Source organism: Molossus molossus, unplaced genomic scaffold (genome assembly GCF_014108415.1).
Source record: "Molossus molossus isolate mMolMol1 unplaced genomic scaffold, mMolMol1.p scaffold_m16_p_10, whole genome shotgun sequence".
Classification (NCBI taxonomy): Eukaryota; Metazoa; Chordata; class Mammalia; order Chiroptera; family Molossidae; genus Molossus; species Molossus molossus.
The window spans coordinates 11772049-11792495 of record NW_023425345.1 but is presented as its reverse complement, the minus strand read 5'-3'; the positions used below and the strand labels follow the sequence as shown (position 1 = coordinate 11792495).

Here is a 20447-nt window from a genome sequence, read left to right as displayed (position 1 = left end):
CACAACCCCAACCAGGGCCAGGGACAGACCGCAACCGAGGCACGTGCCCTCAGCGGGAACCAAACCCGAGTCTCTCTGGTCTGTGGGCTGACACGCTAACCACTGAGCCAAACCGGCCAGGTGGTCACTTTCGACTATGAACCCAGAGAACATTCATTCCAACTGAATTTCAGCTGTACCAACTCTGAATGAGCTACAAGGTCATAACAGATGCTTTCGGGCAAAATTTGCTCTATTGACCACGCCAGGGTCACCTGCTATGCTTCCTTTCGAATGTTTTCTGCCTCTGATTTTGTTGTTGCTCATTGATGATGATTTCCTACACTCCCCTGATTTAAGCTGCTGAGTCTTTAAAGTAACAACTGTTCCCTAAGAGCTTCTTCCAGGCCCACGAGAATTTGCAGAAATTTCACTTTAAAAGGAGGAAAAATAGAAATTAATTGCTCTGACCGTCTTTGGGAATTCACCCTCTAGTCACACATGGATGGTGATAATTTACCTATCTACCTATTTAGTCTGTAAACAGGTAGTGGATGGTAGAGTACTGCATCAGTTGTAATAATTCCCACTTACTGAGCACAGACTGTGGTCCAAACACCTTGTTAAATGTATGATGTAGGTAATTCTATTGGATCCTTACAATACCTAATGAGACAGGGACTTGATCCGTTTTATAGATTCCAAGCCTAGGCTCTGAAATAGGTAACTAACTTGCTCAAGGTCACATCGCCAGTGAGCAGCAAAACCAGTAACTAGAAAATGGAAAACAAGACGTCCTCTGAAGGACGAGTGAGCTGCAGAAAGGGGGGCAACCCTTTTCCCTGTGCCATTGTCATTTTTCATTGCATAGCATTTCCCAGTGCTGCCGTGGCGGTGCCGTGTCAGGACTGGATGGGAAAAGAGTATAGGAATCAGTGACTACTTACAAGGGTCATCAGAAAATGAATTAACCCATCTACTTAATATAGCTCAAGATATTTTTTAAATAGTGATGGTGGGAACAATGAACGTTTATTGAGTATTTACACGAACAAAGCACAGTGCAAGGTGCTTGACTTATATTATTGCATTGAATCTCCATCACGAGGCTCCTGAGGGGGGCATTACTATACCCATTTCACAGAGAAGGAAGCTGAGGCTCAGAGAAGTTGCATAAGTTTCCCTAAGTCACATAGATAGGAAGATGGCATAATATGAACCAAGATCAGCCTCCAAAAGCTAAATTAACTTTGTACAACAGCGGTGAGTAAAAGGTTTACAGTTAGGAGTATGCAGAACACTGAGTTTATTCTTGTATTGTTATTTATGATTGTATTATTTATTTGTATTACAACTGTAAATCTTTGGCTCATGTTTATACATGATACTGTAAAATTTACTTTAAAAGCTAGCGACTCGCCCTGGCCGGTTTGGCTCAGCGGTTGGAGCGTCGGCCTGCGGTACAGAGAGACCTGGGTTTGGTTCCCGCTAAGGGCACGTACCTCGGTTGTAGTTTGTCCCCGGCCCTGGTTGGTCGTGCTGGTGGCAGCCACTCGATGTGTCCCTTCACATCGATGTTTCTCTCTCTCTCTCTCTCTCTTCCTCTCTCTCCCTCCCGCTCTATCTGAACAAAAAATGGAAAAATGTCCTCGGGTGAGGATAAAAAAAAAAAAAAAAGCTATCGACTGGAATGTAAACTATTTGGGGCCAGAGATTATGTCATTAAATTTTTTCTACTCCTCAGGACATACCATAGTACCTTGTGGGTGCTCAAGAATTGTTTGTGGCTTGGTCACCCATCACAGTGAGTTGAAAATAGGACATCGGAGACGTTGGCTGGCGAGGCTCAGTAAGGCACTTGGAATTGGTGGCCCTGGAGGAAGGAGGGATCTGTAGAGTTCAGCAGCGGAGAGGCTGGAGCAGAGGAGGAATGACTGACCAGCCCCTCCCTGAGCTACCACAACAGACTCATCTTAGCCCCTGTGGTTCGGGTAGGGACTCCCCCAGTGCGGCTGCTGGCCCTGGACTATGGGGCAACATTGTGTACTGTGAGTTGTATTTCAGCCCCAGACCCAGAAAAGCTGCAAAACCTGGTAGACAACACCAGCACCAGCTGCGATGACTAACAACCCCCTGCCCCGACACTGACCAGTCAGTGAGGACCACCTGAAGGAGCTCACCTAGAAAACTGATGAATGTTCTGTTGAAGCCCTCCCGAGACCTCCCCTAAGAGTCCCGCCTGCAAGACAGAATAAAAGCCTCAAGACAAAGGACCCAGCACACGCCCTCCTTCTCAGGATCGTGCCTGCACCCTCTCTTTTCTCCCCCACAGGCATGCATCTCCTAGACGCCGAGTCCCCCACGAGGCTTGTGACCAGGCCAGCAGTGGGCAGTGGCAGTTCGTCCCAGGCAGATCCTCGGACTCCCTAGTGAGCCAGAGCAGCCCAGCCCAGGCTCACTTCCCAGCCCTTCCTTGTTCCACTGCCCCCAGCTTTCATAAACGTCCTCTAAAATTGAAAGAAAAATAGAACATCAAAGGCATAAAGATGTCTCATATTTCCAAGCATGAAAAAAAAAAAGTTACTCTCACATTCCTTATAGGATATACCGTTCCTTGAAGGCAAAAGTATAGAAAACTTTTTTAATAACTCGAGTGTATGGTTCAGAGGTTAAAACCTGGACTATACAAAGCTTCTAAAAAATGCTCTTTTTGATTATAACTGCATGATACTGACGTTTTCAGGATGAACAGCCATGACTAGACTAGTTTGGGGAGGAGCTTGGCATTGGAGAAATGGGTGTGAAATGCTACATAGTCAAGAACCAACACATGGAAGTCATTTTAAGGTACAGAAGGGGTCGAGTTCAGGCACAGGTGTAAATGCCCAGCCATGTGGCCTGGCCATCTGCACGGTCCACGTGGGTACTTTCTGGCTGCCGGCTGATACGTCCTTCGTCAGCACCCAGGCCTCTTACGTGTGTCGAGAACGGAGGGGTAGCGCTGTCTGAGGGTGTCCTGGTCGCAGCCTGGCTCTAATATTCCAGCGTCACCGTCTTGGTTTTGAGGTATTCATTCAGCGCTTCCTCACCTAGAGAAGAGAAAAGCCGCTGGTGGACAATGTTCACAGGTGGATGCAATGTCACCAGACTTTCAGACACAGGTGTGGGTGTCTAGGTCACTAAGCAAATAAAATGTGGCTCGGACAAGTGCTTCTTAAACTTTACAGTTCATGCACATCACCTGCCGATCCTGGGAAACAGATTCTGATTCGATTAAATCGGGCAGAGGCCCCACGAATGTGCATCTCGAGTTTACTGTCTCTCAGTTACCACTTACATTCAATATTGTGTATTAGTTTCAGGTGTACAGCATAGCGGTCAGCCAGTCATACCCTTTACGAAGCGTTCCCCCCGATATTTCCAGGACTCCCTGGCGCCATACATACGTACCGCAATATTCTTGACTATATTCCCTTTGCTGTACTCTGCATCCCCGTGATGTTTTGTAACTTCCAATCTGTACTTCTCCATCCCTTCACCTTTCTCACCCTGTCCCGTGACCCCCCGCCCCTCTGGCATCCATCAGTCTGCTCTCTGTATCTATGAGCTTGTTTCTGCTTTGTTCCTTTATACTCTTCTTTAGATTCCACATATATGTGAAACCATGTGGTATGTCTTTCTCTGACTGACTTATTTCACTTAGCATATACTGTGTCTTTTTTTAAATTAATTGTTTTTCTTTATTGATTTTAGAGAGTGAGGAAGGGAGAGGGAGAGAGAGAGAGAGAAACATCGATGAGAGAGAACATCGATTGGCTGCCTCCTGCATGCCCCCATTGGGAATTGGGCCCACAACCTGGGCATGTGCCCTGACCAGGAACGGAACCAGCGACTTCTTGGTGCATGGGTCGACACTCAACCACTGAGCCACACCAGCCAGGCTGTACTGTGTCTTTTGATTGCACCATTTTCTCTTGTGCTTGCTTTAATCTTGTGTTTTATACATTTAGAGCGGCCTAAGTGCTCAGGGTTTATAAAGTCTCCAGTGGTGGACGGCAGTGTCCTGGGCCTTCACATTCACTCCCCGCTCACTCCCTGCCTCACCCAGAGACTCCCGGTCCCGCAAGCTCCACTCATGGTACGTGCCCTGCACAGGTGAACCATTGTTATCTTTTTTAAAAAATGTTTTTATTGATTTTGTAGAGAAAGAGGAAGGGAGAGGGAGTGAGAGGAGAGAGAGAGAGAGAGAGAGAGAGAAGAGAGAAACATCTGTGTGAAAGCAGAACACTGATCAGCTGCCTCCTGCATGCTCCTTACTGGGGATTGAGCCTGCGACCTGGGCATGTGCTTTGACTGGGAATTAAACCAGCAACCTTTGGTGCATGGGATGATGCTCAACCAGCTAAGCCACACCGGCCAGGGCCCACTGTTATCTTTTATAAGGTAATGTATTTTTACTGTACCTTTTCTATGTTTACATATGTTTGGATCCACAAATACTTACTATTGTGTTATAATTGCCTACAGTCTTCAGTACTAATCATATTTTAAAGATAAGGAAAATGCGGTTTTTCTGATTTATGGAGTATCTTAGAAACCAAAAAAAGCCATATCCAGGCAAAAAGTAAATAGGTCTTACTTTCTGTCTCTCCTCTGAGCTAGTACAGCCATCAATTTCTGCAGCAGTTAACGGGCATGAATGCCACAGGCGAAGCTAATGAGTATGAAAACAAGGGTTGTAACCTTACATTACAGTCACCCTGGGGAGCTCTTAAACCTCCTGATCCGGGTCACACCCCAGAGCAATTAAATCCGCGTCTTTCCGTTCTTAACGCTCTCAGGTGATTCTAATCCAGTGCGCAACTGGGAACCACTGGGCCAGGGGGTTTAAAATCGGAACAGGAGGAACTATTAGGCAAATTCTACTGTTTTATAATAAAACAGAGACTTGAAGCTGGGCCATTATACTGTGAAAAGTCAAGTGGATGCAGTTTCCTCGCTTTGTAACAGTATTGTCTCTAAGAAAACCCCCACTGGGTTTTGGATGCAGGGATGAAAGCCAGATTAAAGACATGAAAAAAAAAAAGACTTTACCTTCAACTCAATGGAATTTAAAATGAGAGCTGTTTTTATTGCTACAAATACATTGCCCAAAGTCATCAAGAAAAAGTAAAAATCACGCAAAAAATAACCAACCTTATATGAGTGGACTATAGTTTCTGTAAATCACAGATATTTCAGTTTTTGAAACGACAAGCTAGACTGACTGTGGGGAGCAAGCTCCACAGCCAGACTGCGTGGGTGTGAATTCTCTTTGCCGGTGTCTGGCTGTGTGACTTTGAGCAGGTTACCCAACCTCTCTGAGCCCCCATTCTCTTCATCCATTAGATAAGGATAATAAACGGTACCTCTCTCTCAGGGCTGTTGTGAGATTGGTTGTGCTCAAACAGGTAAAGCAGGTAGAATAGGGCCTGGTGTAGTGTTCACAGTAAGCTGCTACTTGAAACGTGATGGTGTCCCTACCTGTAATGAATTACATTGTGGGCTTTCTACAAACTCGGAATCTGAGTTCTCAGATCCTCAGAAAACCCTGCCTGTTGTAGACTCTGAAAGATGGCCCAGCAGTCTCGGAGCTAGCTGGTCATTGCCCTGGACCCATTTCTCCTATCTTAGTTCCCCTGAGCCCGTGAACACTAAACCAAGTTCCTGCTGAATGTCAGGTTAAAAAAACACACCAGCCGTGGCCGTGGCCGTGGCCGGTTTGGCTCAGCAGTTAGAGTGTCGGCCTGCGGTCCAGAGACCCGGGTTCCATTCCTGCTAAGGGCACGTACCTTGGTTGCAGTTTGTTCCCGGCCTTGGTTGGGTCGTGTGGGTGGCAGCCACTCGATGTGTCCCTTTCATGTCAATGTTTCTCTCTCTCTCTCTCTCTCCCTCCCACTCTATCTGAACAAAATATCGAAAAAAATGTCCTCGTGTGAGGACTAAAACAAACAAACAAAAAACACCACACCAAACCTATTTTAGCTAAAAGATATTGCCAGAGGTTCTTTTTCCTTTCAGCATTAACCTTCATTTAAAAAGAAACACTTTCCCACACAATCGGTGCACTTTTCTCTATGTTCAAAAAAATGTTTAACATTTTTAAAAAATGCAGTGCCCTTGTAAACCCAGATCCAACCACCTTGTAGGGCATCAGTGCCCCCCAAAACAGCACATGGGTGTTGCATGCGACAGGAGCAGGCTTTCCGTGACGTGGAAACTAAGGGGACAGGCAGTAGAAGACGAAGCTTACCTAAGTCCTTCCCGAAGCCGGACTGTTTCACTCCGCCGAAAGGAGCTGCCACATCTGTCTTGTTGTAGGTGTTAACGAACACGGTTCCCGCCTCGAGCTTTTCACTCACGTACAGAGCTTTATTTATGTCCCTTGTAAAGACCCCCGAGGCCAAACCGTACTCTGTGTTGTTGGCTCGCCGCAGCACTCCATCGATGTCCCTACGAGATGTGTTTAGGAAGACATAAAACTTCATTAAATGTAAAGCACAAGACTCCCATTTTATGTTCTAGTATTTTCCCCTCCGTGCTAGAAATAGGAACACATTACTGCCAACCTGCTTACATTTTTTATGAGATTGTCCAGGCTTATCCCAAGTGACAGTCCCAATGAAGTATTACAACTCAGGTATCATATTTTCATATATATCATACAACACCATTTATTTTATTTTTTTGTTCATTCTCACTCGAGGATATTTTTTCCATTGATTTTTAGAGAAAGTGGAAAGGGGGAAGGGAGGCAGGGTAGGGAGAGAGAGACATTGATGTGAGAGAGACATCGATTGGTTGCCTCCCACCCAAGTCCTGACCGGGGCTGGATATCAAACCTGCAACCCAGGTACATGTCCTTGACTGGGAATTGAACCTGTGACCCTTTGGTGTGAAAGCTGATGCTCTAACTGCTGAGCCACACTGTCCAGGATCGTATAACACCATTTAAACTCTGATCTGAAGTTATCTTTTCAAGCTTCTTCATTATGACTTCCTTATTCCCTCTTCTCTCCTTCAAGTCTCACTTCTAGGTATACTCTCAGAGCAACCCTTATTTCCCTCCATCTCTTCACATTTTTTAAAAATCCTCACCTGAGTATATTCTTCCATTTTTATCTTCAGATGGGGGGTAGGGAGAAGGAGAGAGAGAGGGAGAGAGAGAGAGAGAGAAAGAGAGAGAGAGAGAGAGAGAGAGAGAAACATCCATATGAGAAAGACATTGATTGATTGCCTCCCACACAAGCCCTGACTGGGGCCGGGGACCAAACAGAAACCAAGGTACATGCCTTTGACCAGAATCAAACCCGTAACTCTCTGGTCCGCGAGCCGACACTCTAACCGCTGAGCCAAACCGGCCAGGGCCATCTCTTCAGATTTTACACGCACAGTTCAAGCCTTGTTCGGTGCCTCACCCTGAAGCCTGCCCAGCTCCACCGGTGCCACAGTTGCGGTGTAGATGGAGTGGCTCAGTGGGAGGGTTCTGCATCCAGACTACCTGGGTGACCCTGGGTAAATGACTTCATCTCCCCATGCTTTAGTTTATCCTTGTGAAAATGGAAATAATAATAATAATAATAGCACCTGTCTTGTTGGGAAGATTAAATAAGCTAATAGTATCTGGAAATGATTAATGGAAGTTAGCTACAATGCCCTGGCCAGTGCGGCTCAGTGGGTTGGAGTGCTGTCCATGTACAGAAAGGTTTGCTTTCTAGTCAGGGCACATACCTAGATTGCGGGTTTGATCCCTGGCTGGGGCATGTATGTGAGACAAACTGATGTTTCTCTCCCTCTCTTTTCCACTCTCTCTAACAGCCAATGAGCATGTCCTCGGTGAGGATTAAAAAAGAAAAGTCAGCCCTGGCCGGTTTGGCTCAGCAGTTAGAGCGTCCGCCTGTGGTCCGGAGAGACCCGGGTTCGGTTCCCGCTAAGGGCATGTACTCGGTTGCAGTTTGTCCCTGGCCCTGGTCGGTTGTGCGGGTGGCAGCCACTCGATGTGTCCCTGTCACATCGATGTTTCCCTCTCTCTCTCTCTTCCTCTCTCTCCCTCCCACTCTATCTGTACAAAAAATGGAAAAATGTCCTCGGGTGAGGATAAAAAATAAAAATAAAAAATAAAAAAAAGAAAAGTCAGCTATAATCAGAAAGCACATGTTCCTCCAAGTCAGGATTTTGGTTTAACTCTTCATGTACTTATGGTTCACTTCCCAACTAGACTGGAAGCTCCCCAAGGGCAGGGATAACATCTTGTTCCTCTTTACACCAAGATGTTTGTTGTATCAGCAAATGAGAGGAAATTCAGTTAACATGCAAATCCAATAAAAGGAGAGTAAAATAATCCCTTACATCGGTCTGGTGATTTCCCTGACAGTTGACTCAGTATGTGTCCAATTTCTAAGTGCCCGTCACGGTGTGAGTATCTCACGTCACAGTGTGAGTGTCATTCTAATACTTAGAAGTGCACAGAATGTCTACAACATGGTCAGTAGATGCAAGCCAAGTATTTCATCTGGAGCTCCAGCAAAGAAACGGAATCTGTTCCAAAACTGGAGGAAACATTAGTTGTGCTGAATTTTTTAAGAGACAGCACTGGCTTTAATGTGGAGCCTTCCAGAGGCATTTTCAAAGGCAATCGTGACTACATACAATTTGAAACTCACACAAGAGATTTGGAACTGGCCTTGGAGTGAACTGAGGTTCTGCAAAAACTCTGACACTCCTTCATGCGTCGCACCTGGTAGGGACCCAAATATTTATAGACTGGACTAAGGCTTTATGCCATTGCTCATGAGATGATGAGATGATATAGTTTCATAGTATATCTTGTCTACTTCTAGATTAATAACAGGCATAACAGTGGCCACACCAATAGAAAACACTTGACTTAATCCTTAGAACAACCCAGAAAGGTAAATACTACTAATAACCCAATTTTACAAAAAACGAAACTGAGGCACAGAGTGATTAAGTAACTGGCCCAAGCCCACAGAGGTACTCAGGTGTGGGGTCAGAGTACAGATGCTACCCACTGTACAATCCTGCCTTGGGCCTTCTGTGATTAACTGCCCACATCCTTGTCTATCTCCTCATTCGATGGTAAGTTCCTTGAGGACAGGAATTGTGACTTATCTAGGTTTGTATCCCAGAAGCATGGCTTCTACTATCTGCCTGTTTAACACAAGCCTGTGCTATGGGGGAGTGTATAATATGGAAATGAGGGCAACAGGGCATCCTCGAACTCGTTTGTCAAAGTTGACTCACTAAAGCTTAGTATCCCTGGAAATCCCAGCTTATAATATGTCTATGAAAGGCCAAGAAATTCTTCTGAACTCTATATTCTGTTATTTTCCATCTTATCACTGGTTGAAGAAAAACTAAAGCTGGAATTCAGAAGAATTTTGTGTAGTATAACATATCTATTATATTAAATATACATATGTTATATATTTTAATCCTCACCCGAGGATATGTTTCCATTGGTTTTTTTAGATAGAGTGGAAGAGAAGGAGGGAGAGAGAGAAACACTAATGTGAGAGAAACACATCGATTGGTTGTCTCCCACATGACCCCAACCAGGGCAGGGGATTGAACCTACAACCCAGGTATGTACCCTTGACTGGGAATCAATCCTACAACCCCTTGTGTCAGAGGCCAACACTCTAACCAATGAGCCAAACCAGCCAGGGCTGTATTAACTATTCTTATAGGAGCTCAGTTACCATGTGGCCTTCTCTGATATGCTGAATCCTTTGGAAAGCTTCACGTGCAAACCAGGATATCATTTATAGTAGATTACATGGTGATTGTGGATATTTCTATAAAAAGCTGAGACTAGGCTTTTGGGGGGCATAATCCTGCAGGAAGGCGGCAATCTTCTGGGACAATGGGATGCTGCCTTCCCTAGGAATGTAAATGTGCAAACTAGTTCTGTTATTCTCAGTTATTTACCTTGTTCCAGAGACAATTCAAATGTTGTATGTACAAAAACTAAAATTTAGTCAGCTAAAATCCCACGTCAGCCATTAATTTAAGCGAAGAAGCAAAAATGTATTTCAATCTACATTCGTTAGCACTCTGTTGTAATTATTGAAGTCAACTATTCTCATGGTAGAGAATAACATGTTCATTGATTTTATGCTCTGTATATAGCTCAATGACAGAAGAAAAAACAACACATATGTAGTTAAAACCCGTTAAATTGATTGTGCTTGAAGATCATACCCATTCTGGAATTTAGAAATGATCATAATAGGCCCAAAGGATTCCTCTTTGGCCAGATACATGTGGTCCTCCACGTCTGTGAAGACAGTTGGTTCCATAAAAAAGCCTATTCGAAAAACAGAGGAAAAGAACATCAATTATAGGGTACTTTTTAATGAACAGTTCTCATTCAATTGCATTATACATCTTTTTCTTCCCTCTGGGTTCGTGAAACCAAGAAGACTTTCATTTTCCTATTTGGTATTAGCATTCCCAGGTTCTTTTTTTGTTTTTAAAGTCTTTATTACAGAAATTTCAAAATAAGTAAAAGTAGAGAATATAGTATCATGAATAGTAAAAATTAGGACTTATTTATATTTTGCTATATTTGATTAATTTTTCCCTTGCTGAAATACTTTAAAGAAAATTCCAGAGATTACAACTTTGACCTCCAAGTATTTCAGTACAAATCTGTAAAAAAAAAAAAAAAAAAGGCATTTTCTTACATACCACACAATGGATTATCACACCTAACAAATGTATGCTAATTTCTTATTCATAATTATATTTCAATTTCTGATTGTCTAGAAAGATCTTGTTACAGTTGATCTGTTCAGTTCAGGATTTAAATAAGTTCTACACATTGCCTTTTGTTGTTAAATCTCTCAAGTAGTCTTTAATCTAGAATGTTTCCCCCTTATCCCTGCCCTGTAGAAAATCTTGCATTTTAGATTTGTCGTTGCTTCCTTGGAATAATATTTGATTTGTTCTTCTATCTGCTGTATTTCTTGTAAATGGAAAATTTGACCTAAAGGTATGATTAGGTTCAGATTAAACCTTTTTGGGCCCAGCCAGTGTGGCTCAGTGTTGAGCCTCGACCCATGCACCAGAGGTCGCTGGTTCGATTCCATGTCAGGGCACATGCCCAGGTTGTGGGCCCGATCCCCAGTGGGGGGCATGCAGGAGGCGGCCAATCGAAGTTCTCTCTCATTGATGTTTCTATCTCTCTCTCCCTCTACCTTCCTCTCTCTCTAAAATCAATTAAGAAAAAAATATTTAAAAAAAAATAAACCTTTTTGGCAAGACTATTTTACAGGGGATGCTGTGTGTTACCTATTGCATCTCGTAGGAGACACGTCATATCCAATTGTTCTGCTCTTGCTGATGCTAAGATTGACCAGTGGTTCTAAGTGGTGACAACCTGACCCTTCCATTATAAAACTGTGCTTTTCTCCTGACTGGCAAGCAGTCTTGGAGGTGATACCTTGGTATCTTACACATACTCAGGTCTCCGTCAACCTTTTGCCTAATAACTCATGCCTCCCTGCTGATCATCACCTGAATCAATTATTTCATTCAAGTAGGGAGTGAAAATTAGTGATTCTTTTTATTCTATCATATTTTTCTACATTAATTATCAGGGATTCTTCTGCAAACTAAAGTCTTCTTTATCAGCTACTTAATTATCCAGAAATTCAGTTCATATAGAAAACAGGATGAATGTTGAATTCTTTCTCCTAATTACCGATTTTCAGAGTAGAATGTTGGTGCACAGTCTAGCCACAGGAGTGAAAAATGAGTTTTTGCAGCTGTGTGCCTTTTTTTCTTTTTGGGTATCATGACGGCGAGCCGTTCATGTATTGCAGTACCAGGTACTGCTTTAGACAAGAGGAATGGCCCTCTCCCGGGCCCTGCTGGCTGAGATGAAATCGCACGGCCAGGAAGACCAGCAGCTCCTGGGTAACACAGTGGCCCGTTACACTTGTTCACTGCACAGCCGGGGGCCTGTCGTGCCCATTTTGTTACTGGATTTTCGCAGCCTCACAAAGCAGGGTGTGCAGGTTTCATCCCACTTTACACGGGAAGCTAAAAAACCAACAACTGTGTTGTCCCAGGTGCCACAGCTTTTATGTGGCCAGGCAGGAGCTAGAAATTAATTCTTCTGACTTTTGAGGCAAGCTGGTGGTGCTATAAAACCTGTTGCCATCTAGTCCAGCTTAAGAAGCCAGGCTCCCCTTAGACCTCCGGAAGTGATCTTACCTGGCCTTGGAACTTGTCTCCCCCCGTACACCAGGGTGGCCCCCTCTTTCACGCCTGCTTCACAGTATTGCAGAAGTTTCTCCAGATGGGCCTTATGATTCTGGGGCCCGTGGTCAGTAGATCTGTCAAGCGGATCACCAATTTTCATCTTTTTGATTTCTTCCACCTGTATGTCACCCAGTCCACAAAACAGAATCAACTGTTAATAATAGTAATGGATACCTTTAACTGAGCTTCTACCACGTGGTGGGTGTTGCATTAAGCTGTTAAAAGATGAGTGATCATTTAGTCTTCAAAGCAGCACTAGAGACGGGTATTTATTGTTCCCATCTTACAGATGAGAAAACCGAGGCTTAGAGAGGTTAAGTGGCTTGCCCAAGGGCACACAACCACAAAATACTGTGGTTTTGTTAGGCTCTTTACTACTGAGCCCTAACACAACATAAGTTACAAATGTTATTTTAAAATTATCCTGAGGATGGATATGCATAGCCCACAGACACAGACAACAGAGTGGTGGGGGTGGGGTGGGGGCTGGGCAAAGTGGGTGAGGAATGGAGGACATCTGTAATAGTGTCAACAATAACAAATATTTATCCTGAATGCTAATCCATTAAAATAGTAAATCTTCCCTGGCTATTTTGCTCAGTGGTTGGAGCGTCGGCCCGTGGACCAGAGAGTCCCAGGTTCAATTCCCGCTATAAGGGCACATACCTTGGTTGCAGTTCATCCTCGACCCTGGTTGGGGTCGTGCGGGTGGCAACCAATTGATGTGTCTCTCTCACATCGATGTTTCTCTCTCTTCCTTCCTCTCTCCCTCCAGCTCTATCTAAAGATACATGCAAAAATGTCCTCGGGTGAGGATAAAAAAAAAAAATAGTAAATTGGATGTTCTGGAATTTTTGTTACTACAGCGTACTTACACTCACAACACAAAACATTTCCTAAATGGCCACATTGTTATCTCTCCCCAGATGTGGCGGACTGCCCTTGGGAAATTCTCGCGGCCTGGCCATGCCAGAGGAATTACTCGACGATTTCGATGAAAACCCATCTTTATTGAGCGATGTCCGTCACGGACGTGTCTTTGCAATAACTTCTTGTGCCTCTCAGTTATCTCAGTGTATGTCTGCGTTTTCTCCTGCTAAACCCAGTTCTAGGAAGAACAAAGCATGGGGGCAACCGGGACCCCACAGGCCCCTGAATTTGAATTTAGGTCTGGCAATAATCTCTCAGGAAGTGCTCAAAAATAAACCTGTTGAACAAATGAATGAGTATAAGTCGCATGTGTATAAAATGTGTGTGTTATGGGACTAATACAGTAAATCCTTGACGTTTCTGGTCTCAGCATTTGAAATTTCAATGTTCTAGTTGTGAAAACCTATGACATGAGGTACTGTAACTATTTTACTGAATTACAGGGATATTTAGGAGGCGGCCACTGCCCACAATCTGCCTCTCCATCTGACTTCCTTGTTCTACTCTCATAAAGAAAGAATGTTTGCCTCAGGATGGGGTGAGAAAATTGGCTCAGGGAAAAAAAAAGTGGGGTGCTGGTTTTTCAACTATAAACAAATTCATGGTTGCTGTTATCACTGTAATGGTATAGTGTAGTCCAGTTTAGAGTTTACTTTAGTCACAGAATTCATCTTAATAGTACTATAAACAGCTTTTAGTCCCATATTTACAGAATCACGACCAATCTATAGTGGGTATCTGCTTATCTATCTGTTGAACTCTCTCTCTCATCTTGGTGGAGATGATATCTATCCTGTTAACTGTGAACTGAGGATGATTTGTAAGGATCTAATAGTGTCTCTCTCATAGTCCATTTAGGGGTTTATAAAAACCTCAAGTGTCAAGGATCTAATATACTATAAATGCAAGGTACAGGTAACAACAGCTCTTAAAGGTTTTTTATACAGACCTGTAACTTTTTACCATGAAAAATTATAAACACATATAAAAGTAGACAAATAATATAATAAAACTCCATGTACCCATCATCCAACTTCAACAATTACCAATTCATGGCCAATTTATTCCACCCCTTACTTCCTCCCTTCCAGGGGAGCAGGAGGGAAGCCAAGTCTAGACATTATATAATTGAACCTATAAATATGTCACAAGTAGCTCTAAAAGATAAGGACTGTGCTGTGTTTTTGAGGTTTTTTTTTTTTAATACAACCACAGGACTATTATCACACCTAAAAATTCACGAAGTCTCAGAAGTACTTTCCAAGTTTAAGCAACTTCTGTTCGACTCATGGAACCACATTTTAAAGGCACCTTACCACTCTCGTGACAAATTCATCGTGGATGGATTCTTCCACAAACAGCCGCCCCGCTGCAATGCAGTTCTCTCCTTTGTTGAAAAACACTGCTCCCATGCCCTTGGCAGCAGAGAAGAGATTGTTAACATTACTTGGGAAGACGGGATTGTCGTAAAACTGCACGTACTGAGTGAGAAGCAGATGCTATTAAAGGCGGCAGACAGCACAGAGCCGTCACAGACACACGATCCCTTGGCCCAGTTAGTGACAGAGCTGCTGGTGATGCCCAGCTTGATCTAGCACGCTCTCGGGGGTTCTGTTTCTCCTTTCCCTCCTTTGGTCCACAAGCACTTAAAGAATCAAGGGTGTAAAAATCAGGGCATACCACTGAGGGCAAATTTTGTGTCGCACGAAATCTAGATTATAAATTTAAATGTAATACTTGTATATCAGATTTTGCTTTTGAGATCTCTACACTTGTTTGTACAAACCATGAATGTTTAGAAAGACGCCCCTTCCCCCAAGTTTTCAAAACGCCTTAATGAGACAAAGTCTAAAGACATTATTTTAAAAATTAAGTGCTCTGAGTGTTCCCAAAGTTAAGCATAAAGAAGATCGTTTCTAAATAGGACTAGACAGAACTAAATCTCACTTTAGGATTTCTGATGAGCAAGGAGGTCAAATGTACTTTAGAAGTAGGTGCCTGGTTAGTTGGGTGTGACAGACTTACCATTCGCACGGCTTTGTCAAGTTCACAGTCGTTGAATATTATAAGTGGGGATTTGCCACCAAGTTCAAGAGAAACTTTCTTCAAGTTGCTCACAGCACAACTAGAGAAAAAATAAATGGGACATGAGCCTTTAGTCTCTCTCTCTCTCTTTCTCTTTCTCTCTCTCCACCATAAATTACCATTTGACATGGAAAACATAATTGAGTCTCAGAAATATTCAGAAACTCATACAAAGTCAAAACGTGAATGGCCCAATGGTGATAACTGCTGAAGCTGGGTGGTGAGCACATGGGAGTTCGTTATGCTATTCTTTGTGCTTTGTGTATATTAGAAATGTTCCATAATAAAAGGTTTTGTTTTAAGTTCTGTGGTAAATGAGAGATCCTAACAGGTACATTCAGATTCTTTAGGTATAAGAATTTGGTTCCGTAAAGGCCTGGCAAGGAATTTAGCCTCAAACCACATTACTGGAACAGTGAAGGAAAAAATGTACAATTTTAGAGGTATGCTGTTTATTTCTCCTTTTTGCAGAAGTATTATTTTTAAAACATTTTTAAGTTTTAAATGCACAAAGAAGAAAAAATCACAATTCCATGGCTCAATGACCATTTTAATATAGTTATTCTGGTCTGCGTCCAACCATAACCTTTTCCTTATTTAACATAGTTGGGAATCACCCAATATATGCAACTTTATACCTATTTTCCTTTCCATTTACCATTTTAACAACACTTTTCACTGTTATTAAAATGATCCATAGACATGACTGCACAGCATTCTATTGTGTTGACATCCTTTAACAGCTGCCTTATTTTGGACATTTAGATTACTTGCATTTTTTAAAAAAATATTTTATTTATTTATTTTTTTGAGAGAGAGAAAGGAAAACATCAATGTGAGAGAAAAACATGGATTGGTTGCCTCCTCACACACCTTGACTGGGCACTGGGAATCAAACCTACAGCCTGGGTATCTGCCCTGACCGGGAATCGAACCAGCAACCTTTCAGTGTATGGGATGACGCCCAACCAACTGAGCCACACTGGCCCAAGATATTATTTGCATTTAAAAAAAAAACAAAAACTAATGTTACTGCGTTTTAGAAATTCAGATTTATCATTTACATGTCTTTTTGTTTCTTACTCGTGCTCCAAAACCAGTCTGGGCCACGGATCCAGGTCAGAAAATGCTTTGTGCTGGGTTGTTAAAGCTGCCAGCCGGGGGTGGAGCTTCAGCACGGCTCTAGTTTTATGGACTGTGGGCCTTACACTTTGGAAAGTATTTTATTATATTCAAACATTTCTTTTTTTTTTTTTAATCCTCACCTGAGGATTTTTTCAAATATCTTCAGATAGAGTAGGAGGAGGAGAGAGAGAGAAACATCAATGTGAGCAAGACACATCGACTGTTCCCTCCTACATGACCCCAACTAGGGCCGGGGACAAAGTGCAACCAAGTACATGCCCTTGACCGGAATCGAACCCAGGACTCTTTGGTCTGAGGGTCGATGCTCTAACCGCTGAGCCAAACCGACCAGGGCCTATTCAAACATTTCAATACCCTGCAGTGCTAAGTAGATTTCTCTTCTAAATCTGATGTGATTTTTCTCCTTCCCAAAGCACCCTATTCGAAGAAGCAAAAGCTAAACCCCAAACCTGGTTTAACAGCATCTACAGCAAACTGACACAGTCATGCCAATACCTCTTCATGATCTGTTTGCCAATAGGAGTGGAGCCAGTGAAACCAAGTTTGCGGATATGAGGGTGTTCAGAAAGGTGTTGTCCTGCGACACCACCTGCAGAATTAGGGAATCAAACATGATTTAAAATATACTTCTATTGATATTTTTAGAGAGAGAGGAAAGGAGAGGGAGAGAGAGAGAGAAACATCAGTTCGATGAGAGAACATCCATCGCCTACCTCCTGCATATGCCCTACTGGGGGTGGAGCCTGCAACCCAGCCTGTCCCCTGACCAGAAATTGAACTGGCAACCTCTTGGTTCACAGGATGATGCTCAATCCACTGAGCCACACCGGCTGGGCATGATTTAAAACATGAGTTAAGTTCTTATGGCCAGGATGGCTTTGAATTCATTGAAGGAGATTTCTAAGCTCTCATTTAAATCTTAGTTTTACATTTTTGGTATTAATTATAAACTGACAAAAATCTACATAATGTTCTCCATGCAACTGTCATTCACCCCACCCATCACCCTCAAAGATGGGTAAGCCTTGGGTTTTGGTTTTTATCTTCCAAAATAGTTTTCAAAAATTTAAATGGGCCACTTTAAGGTAGTTTCACAATGCTGTACAATTTCTGCCCTTCCGGCCCCACTCATGCACCATTATATTTCCATTTTAGGATTTTAGGGCACGGTAAGTATATTTATCCTTAAGTTAACTGTCTGGGAAACAGTATTTAGTTTTATATAGTTATAATTCAGGACAGACTCAAGTGGGAAAACAGCCACTCAGCACTCCTGTACCATTCATTAACTGCAGCGAAGTGGGTCCTCTGGCTTACCTGAGCCTGGTATGATGTTGATTACCCCCTTCGGAAAGCCTGCTTTAACAGAGAGCTCTGCAAACTTCAAAGCAGTCAAGGGCGTGACCTGAGCAGAAGCAGACGGAATGACCTTCTTCAGATTCCTCCCTGTCCTTTAGCTCAGTACCCAGCTTTCCCTCTATGGCCACACTAAGGTTCATTTTATTTTTACTTTTATTTTGACATACATTCAGACTTACAGCAAAGTAAAAAAAAAAAAAGTACAAAGAATGCACGTCTCTGATTTTAAGTAAATGGGAGGTGATGCACCGGCCGCTTGCGTCTCACCTGCGCTGGCTTGAGCACTAAGGTATTGCCCGCTGCCAAGCAGGCGGCGCTCTTCCACGCCAGCATCATCAGCGGGTAGTTCCAGGGGATGATAATGGCGCAGACACTGCAGAGGAAGAAAGACGACATCCTCAGTTGTCTCGAACTAGCACAAGACACTCAGAGGCGCTTTCCTTGTCTTACCCAAGGGGCTCTTTCTTGGTGAAGGTCAGATTGCGATTTGGACGGGCCTGGTTGATGGGAATGGTAGAACCCTAAAAAACAAAGAAGTAAAGGTACTTACTTTACTTTCTGAAATGAGTAGATTTAATCTGTTTCAAAATAGGTTAGAGATTTGAGGATATTATAGATGGTTTAAATTTTTTTTCTTTAATCTCAGCGAGTCCATTTTCTGCCTGCCTCTCTTGGGTTTTTTTCTAGCTGATATGAAAAGGCAGTGTTCAATGTATAAGCAATCTACCACACCAAGAAAGGAACTGCTATTTCTTTCTCGAATGAACTGGGGCACAGGAGAATAAACGTAATTCTAATTTATTCACCTCCATTCCAATTTCTTGGCATGGTAGAGAATGTTAATTGTCTGCCCAACATCCATTCTCCCCTCTGTCCTTAGTGACAGAAACTCTATATTAATAATGGTGATGGTGCCCGGCCAGTGTGGCTCAGTGGACTGAGCAACATCCCATGGACTGAGAGGTCCCCAGTCGATTCCCAGTTGTGGGCTCGATCCCAAGTAGGGGGTGTGCAGGAGGCAGCCAATCGATGTTTCTCTCTCACATCAATGTTTCTATATCTCTCTCCCTCTCCCTTCCTCTCGCTCTAAAAAAAAAAAAAAATCAGCCCTGGCCAGTTTGGCTCAGCGGTTAGAGCGTCGGCCTGCGGTCCGGAGAGACCCGGGTTCGGTTCCCACTAAGGGCACATACTTCGGTTGCAGTTTGTCCCCGACCCTGGTTGGTCGTGCGGGTGGCAGCCACTCGATGTGTCCCTTCACGTCGATGTTTCTCTCTCTCTCTCTCCCTTCCTCTCTCTCCCTCCCACTCTATCTGTACAAAAAATGGAAAAATATCCTCGGGTGAGGATAAAAAAATAAAAATAAAAAAAATAAAAAAAAGAGGGAAAAATGGCGGCGGAGTGAACGGAGCTACACAGACCGTCTCCCAGAACCAAACTGGAATTACAACTATAACACAGACAAATCGACGGAAAAAAACAACAGAAAAGCAGCTTGGAGGACCATACAACGCAGGACACTGACTCCATCCCGGTAGGATTGCGAAGGCGCGAGACGGGGCTGGGAGCGCACGGTCGGCAGCTCGGCAGCGGCCTTAGCTGTAAGCGGCGCCCGCGGGTTACACTCCCAGGCGGCCCCACAGCGCAGCCGGGACAGAGGCTGAAACAGCCACAGCCACTCACCTTGGGCTCCGGCGGAGGGAGGGCAGACTGGACTGGAACTGTGTCGGGACACTCGGGGTTTGGAGGGCGCTCAGAGCTTTGGCTGAGTGCAGCCACTCAGGACGGTAGCCACATTGCTCCTTCCCAGGGCTCTGAGAGAGGCAGCAGCCCCTCCCTCGGAGATCCAACCCCACCCTGTGGGCCATTGAAGTGCTAATTGAGGCTCACTAACAACCAGCATCTGCCCCACCCTCGTGAAAGCCCCTTGGCTGAGCACCAGAGGGAGTTTTTCAATCAACTGACAACCCAAAACTCATCAATTAACCTAGACTGCTAGCCTCCAGGCAAAAAGCTAGAGGATAACAGTACGTTTCCTGGGCTGGCAACTTTAACCAGGAAAGTAAGACTTGACAGTGGTGTTCAACGCGGGTCCTCCCTCGCTCATCTAAACACAGGAGAGGGAGCCACAAACAGCAGAACACCAACACCCACAGGGAGAACTTGACAGGCTCCAAAGCCCACAGTGATAGCTAAAATGGTGAAACACAGAAACAGAAGCCAAATGAAAGAGCAAGACACCTCCACCGAAGATGAGATCAATGTGGAGCAATTAGGCATGTTAACAGAGCTAGAATTCAGAGCCATGATCTTGAGGAAGCTGAACAGCATGAGTAAAGACATAGAGACACTGAAAATAAGCCAAATGGAAATTAAAAACCAACAAGAAGAGATAAAAAATGACATATCCGAAATGAAAAACACATTGGAAGGTTTAAAAAGCAGAGTAGGGGAAGCTGAGGACCGGATCAGTGAATTAGAAGACAGGGTAGAAAAAATCAACCAATCAGAAAAACAAAAGGAAAAAACTATTAAAAAACAGGAAGACAGCTTAAGAGAACTATGGGACAACTGGAAACGTAATAATATTCGTATCATAGGAGTCCCCGAAGAAGAAGAAA

The 20447-nt window shown here is 43.6% G+C and overlaps 1 protein-coding gene across 1 annotated transcript in view; it reads right to left on the bottom strand.

Annotated features, from left to right (window-relative positions):
* Positions 1-2633: 2633 nt before the first annotated feature.
* ALDH1L2 (aldehyde dehydrogenase 1 family member L2) overlaps positions 2634-20447 on the bottom strand; it is a 60495-nt gene continuing 42681 nt past the window's right edge. The window contains exons 14-23 of the mRNA XM_036251456.1: positions 18280-18350; positions 18097-18202; positions 17788-17875; positions 16966-17059; positions 15265-15364; positions 14556-14654; positions 12262-12427; positions 10243-10348; positions 6272-6471; positions 2634-3068 (exon numbers count right to left, since the gene is read on the bottom strand). Coding sequence (XP_036107349.1) covers positions 3013-3068; positions 6272-6471; positions 10243-10348; positions 12262-12427; positions 14556-14654; positions 15265-15364; positions 16966-17059; positions 17788-17875; positions 18097-18202; positions 18280-18350 — 1086 coding nt within the window. The 3' untranslated portion in view covers positions 2634-3012. The remainder of the gene's footprint in view (positions 3069-6271; positions 6472-10242; positions 10349-12261; positions 12428-14555; positions 14655-15264; positions 15365-16965; positions 17060-17787; positions 17876-18096; positions 18203-18279; positions 18351-20447) is intronic.